This window comes from Lepidochelys kempii, chromosome 5 (genome assembly GCF_965140285.1).
Source record: "Lepidochelys kempii isolate rLepKem1 chromosome 5, rLepKem1.hap1, whole genome shotgun sequence".
Lineage (NCBI taxonomy): Eukaryota > Metazoa > Chordata > Testudines > Cheloniidae > Lepidochelys > Lepidochelys kempii.
Genome location: NC_136384.1, coordinates 85,684,783 through 85,690,136, shown reverse-complemented (window position 1 = coordinate 85,690,136; position 5,354 = coordinate 85,684,783). Strand labels below are relative to the sequence as shown.

Below are 5,354 nucleotides of genomic sequence, written 5' to 3'. Positions count from 1 at the left end.
CACTCTGGCCTTTTGTTCATGGTGCAGTGTGGAGAAATTTGACTGTCCAGCAGACAAAGCCAGGCTGCCCATGGGATACTTCTAGGGTACTCCCAGAGAGAGCACAAGTCCAATGAGGCTATGTCTACACTGTAAAACGATAGGGCTTGAACCCTGATTCCTGGCTTGACTCAGGCTTCAACCCTCAACTCCCATAGGGTCCTAGGTGCCAGTTCCAGGTTAGTGTGATTGGGGAGCAGGGGAAGGAGTTAGGCTTGAGCCTGTCTGAACCCTGTGCTGACACTACAGTATAAGCACAGCCAGACCGCCTCTCACTGCTAGCTGCAGCAGGTAAGTAGCGCTGTGGGGGGGCGCTGCGGGGGACACGCCTCAGCAGAGGGTAGGAGACGAGCAGGATCGGCCCCTATGTCGGGAGGAGCGGGGCAGCTCAGCAGCCTGTCAGCTTCATCCGCACATGAAGCTGAAGGAAGTCTACACACTGCTGGAACCCGCCCCGTTCCGTAACCGCTGGCAACCGCAACCCATCCCGCCCCTAACCGCCCCACTGCAGCTCACGAGGCAAGCGCATGTCTGGAGAAGACCAAACGGCCTGAGCGGGCGCACGCGCTGACTCCAACTCCCTCCCAACCTCTGCGCGCGCAGCGTACTTTAACCGTCCCACTCATATACCATGCCCTTCGCTCTCATGGCCTCTAAATGGTTGGTCGGGAGAAAGTGAAGGGTACGGGTGATGTAATTGTCTGACGTATGTGATAGCGCGCTCTGTGATTGGCTGGCACTGCCCGCCAATAAACGTTGAATTGTTGGATTCAAATTGAGTGGAAAGCTGAAGGGGTCAGTTAATCAGCGGGCGCTGCCTCAGGTTGAGGAACGCGAGCTGGGTGCTGCTGGTGTAGCTGCCTCCGCCATGGCCCACAAGCAGATCTACTACTCCGACAAATACTTTGACGAGCACTACGAGTATCGGTGCGTGGGTTGCTTCTCGCTGTCCTCCACCCCCTTCCGTGCCGCGGGGCGTGAGCTGGCTGGCCGGCCGCGCGCAGGGGCGTCCGGGGGGGAGGCGCGCGGCGCAGCGCTCTCTGGGGTGGGGGGTGTAAATGCTTTGCCCCGCTGCTCCCCTCCGGGGGTGTGGGAGGGATCACTGGCTCTTCTGGGGCTGCCAGGGGGCTCGGGTCAGAATATGGCGCTCTAATATCGGGACCCGACTCAGGCTCTCTCCGCCCGTCTCGAGCGCAGCCGCCGCTAAGTCCGCCCCGGGAAATGAGGGGAGGGCTGCTCCTTCCGCAGGGGTTGGGGGAACAATGGGCCCTGCGCGAGGAGAGGGGAGCCTGGGGCGGTCGGGCTGTGAGCGCTGAAGGGGCTCGTGAGCCAGTGACTAAGTCGCGGGCGCTGCTCGGAGCCGTCTCCCAGGGAAGCCAGGTTTCCTGGAGTTGATCTCGGGAGAGTTGCTGTGAGCTCACTGTCCCCGAAATTCACTGGGGACACTCTAGCGGCCATTGTTGAGCACTGGCGGGCTCGCAGGTCCCCTTACCCGCTCGGAGCAGACATTGGTGGGACTGGGTTTTACTACCTGTAAACAATCCTGATCTCTGGAATGGGGTGACAACAATGGCGACTGCCTGTTGGCCACATCAGGGGAGGTGCCTTTGGCTCCCTCCAGAACCTGACTCTGCTTTCGCTAGCTCAGAGTGAGGCAATTACTGCTCTAGTCACTTTATAGACGCTCAGTGAGACCACGTGGCCTGGGCAGATGTGCACTTAGCCTTTTGGGGTGTAGCTGTTCTGCAATGCAAGGGAGTCTTGGGAGGTTAACTTGAAGTGTATTAACACACTACCCTGAACAAATCTTAGTAGTAAAGATGCCATGCTTTCTGTGGGAAGTTTTGCTCCGGGTATATTGCTGACTCCTTATGCAGGTTAATGACATTGAGTGCAAGGCTATGGGATAGATGACCTCTTGCTTACCCCACTTGAGTGTTTTGTTCATTCAAGCCTGAAACAATGCTGTGTGACCAGTTTGCATAATAGGGAAGCAGAATACACTGGTCTGAGAGGGAAGAGGTAAACAGACTCCACAGTGCCCTATGAAATACACTACAGTGCCTCTGTTTTGTGACTTTATTAAATGTTACTCTCCTGAAGATAGGTTTGTGATCTGCATGTACAGTTTGGTATTCAAGGGCAGAGGTGAGATTATGTTGGTCAGCAGTTGACTTGGCTGTGATAAGTGGTTTTAGGAAACATTCTTATACCACCAGTCCTGATTCACTTATCTGATCAAGTAGATAGGAGTTTCCTTTGTCTCTTAAACAGTGTGGCAATAACCAAATGCCAGGAGCACTCTTTGCTTTGACTAGGCAGGCATTCTCTCCTGGCTCAAATATATTTCAGATGAAGTAGGGAATACCTTCCCTTACATGGCTGAAGGGTTAACATCTACAGTACTGGCTCTTGGATTTCAAAATTTAGCATACCACCTCTTTTTTAAGCTTAAAAGTGTTTTAATATGAATACTTAAATCTGCATGAATTAAAACTATTGAATCTTTAAATAGCCCGTATATTGCCATTGGTACATCAACATGTAGAACAGTTGGTCTCTCTCCCAGGAAACTTGAGAACAGATGGTGGGCATCCTTCTAGCAGCTAACAGAAATAGATTGGGAGGGGCACAATATCTTAGGAAAAGTGCACTGGGCTTCCCACTGGTGGTCAGGATATTGCCAAGTTGCCTGATATCCTCCATCTGGAGGATATCGTTTTTCTGGTGTCTGGCAGACTGAGTCCAGCTTAAGACATTTCTCTAGGAAAGGCAGTAAGGGTTATAGCCTATAAATACAGGTGTTCTCAAAAAGAAAACTGATCTGTACTGTAGGATAACTTTAGTACTATTATATCTTCAACAGACATGTGATGTTACCCAGAGAGCTTTCAAAGCAAGTACCAAAAACCCATCTAATGTCTGAAGAGGAATGGAGAAGACTTGGTGTCCAGCAAAGTCTTGGCTGGGTCCATTACATGATCCATGAGCCAGGTAAATAGGATGACTGTTCTATTGCTATAATGGCACTTTTAACTGACTATGCAGGTACTTGTTGGGATTAAAAGGACACCCTGAATCTTCTCCTATTAGCAATACCCAACGTTACAGGAATCAAAAGATTGTCATAACTCTGTAGTTGCTTGGGAAAACTAACAGCAGTGGAGAAGCATTGGGGTCATTTTTTTGTGGGGGGAGAATGGGAAGGGGTGGAGGGTGTGGCTTCAAATTTCCTTAACACTTACTTTTTAGATCCAGGGCAGGATTTCTCTGGGTCTAACTAGTGGGCATCTCATGTCTAGTTTGTAGCTGTCAAACTTTTCAAGCCCTGAACTAGAAAACTAACAAGTTGCTATCTGTGCTAGATTAAAGCTTAGACACTAAGGGCTACTCTACACTGGCAACGCTCAAGTACTGCCGTGGCAGCGCTTTAATGTGCCTTGTGTGGTTGTGGCATGCGTTGTTGGTTTTTTTTTTTTTTTAAAACCACCTCAACGAGGAGCCGTAGGTCCCAGCACTGGGGCATTGTTTACACTGGCACTTTACAGTGCTGCAACTTGCTGTGCTCAGGGGGGTGTTTTTCACACCCTTGAGCAAGAAAGTTGCAGCGCTGTTAATTGCCAGTGTAGACAAGCCCTTAGATATAGGTAATTGTATAACTTGGTCTTCGTGAACCAAAATAAAACTGTCGTCCAAGTGGCTATATTATAGCTGATTTGCTAGAAACAACAAAAGTTAAAGATTAGAAGATCTTAACTGTAATATTATAATCTTTGTATCAAAGTACAAGTGACTCAATTTCAGACCCTACTTTGGTACTTATCATGAGTGTTTAAAACTAGTACAAACCTGACTGACAGTTATGTTAACTGTCAGTGGACAAACTGCAGGTGATCTCAGTGGTCTTCCAAGTTCGCTGTTTGGAAGAACCAGCAAGCAAATTCAACCAAAGGTAGATTCAAATTTTCTGCAAGCATGGCCTTTCCTTCCAATGACTTACTGTATTTTACTCTCCTGCTAAAGGATGTGCATGCACCACTTGGCCTGAAGGTCTTGTTAATTGATTCAACTTCCTTGTTTAAACTAGACCTGCCTAGAAATCGGTCTAGTTAAATCAATGTACCCACTTGTGGAGACACTCTTGAGCCAGTTTAAAACCGACAAGCCAGCTCTCTACTAGAAAAGGTTGGCTGTATAGCCAACCTGTAGTGTAGATAATGGAGCATAAAGGTGCTCTTGCTAGTATAAGCCAATATAAACTGCATCTACATAGGAAGGTTTGGTATGGAAATGTTGCGAAAAATCAAACTCTACTGACTTTACGGTACTAGCAATAGTCTTCTGTTAAACTGATACAAATTCCTTACCGAAACATGATCAATGCTTATGCATTACAGTTACACATAGATATAATTTCACACTAAAATGTACTGATCAGTCATTTCCAAGTATTTGAAACTTGAGCATTCATGGAAATACTTAACTATTATAGTAATTCCCATCTTAATTTTGAGTGGCCTCTCTTGGCACCAAGGGTAAAACTTCTTAAAAGCACCTAATTGGCTTAAGAGCCTAAGTCACTCAGGTGCTTCTGAAAGTTTTACCCCATATAGAAGGGCAAGCTTGAAGGCACTAATAGGAATGGTCATTTTTCTTACGCTCAGTGGGGAGACTTAACGTTTTGTCTATTAAATGTAGTAATTGAGTACTAAGCTGCTGTACACAAATGTGCAGGACTGGCAATGATAAATATTGCAGGATAACATTGAAATTTGCGTTCAATCTTATTTCCACAGAACCACACATCCTTCTCTTTAGAAGACCTCTTCCGAAAGACCAACAAAAATGAACTTTTTTTTCTGGAAATCTTCTATTAAATCTTCTGGAACTTTATGTATATGAGTGTATATATGTTGGTAGTATTCAGTGAATACTTGAAAAAAATGTACAAAACATACATCCGTATCTGTGCATGAGCTGTATTATTCACAGCAACAGAGCTCAGTCAAATGCAATTCCAAGTAGGCTGCTATGGTGTCTAAAGATTAATAAAAACATATCCCTTTACTGTAATATAAATGCCTATTTGACTTTTTATTAAATTACTTTTGTTTAATAAAGTGTTCATGTTGCATGTCTATGTCCTGACTATAGACTTTCACTTATTACATGTATTTTTTTTCTTTAGAAACTTGAGTAACTCAGTATTGAAACAATGTACAGCATTGTAATTACATATGTTTGACTAGTTCAAAGCCCATGGCTTCCTGACTCTTCACAAGGGGTCTAAAGAAATAAACACTCTCTTAATTCTA

General features: G+C 46.0%; 1 protein-coding gene across 1 annotated transcript; it reads left to right on the top strand.

Moving 5' to 3' along the window:
* The first annotated feature begins 665 nt into the window (after nt 1-665).
* Nucleotides 666-5,354, top strand: CKS2 (CDC28 protein kinase regulatory subunit 2). The gene is made up of 3 exons (XM_073346232.2): nt 666-966; nt 2,906-3,033; nt 4,836-5,354. Exons 1-3 carry the CDS (start codon nt 908-910, stop codon nt 4,886-4,888), a joined length of 240 nt encoding a protein of 79 aa, XP_073202333.1. The 5' UTR covers nt 666-907; the 3' UTR covers nt 4,889-5,354.

Coding starts and splice junctions, on each gene's coding strand:
- CKS2 (XM_073346232.2), top strand. CDS start 908: ATGGCCCACAAGCAGATCTACTACTCCGACAAATACTTTGACGAGCAC. Junction 967..2,905: donor GACGAGCACTACGAGTATCG/GTGCGTGGGTTG, acceptor TATCTTCAACAG/ACATGTGATGTTACCCAGAG. Junction 3,034..4,835: donor TTACATGATCCATGAGCCAG/GTAAATAGGATG, acceptor TTATTTCCACAG/AACCACACATCCTTCTCTTT.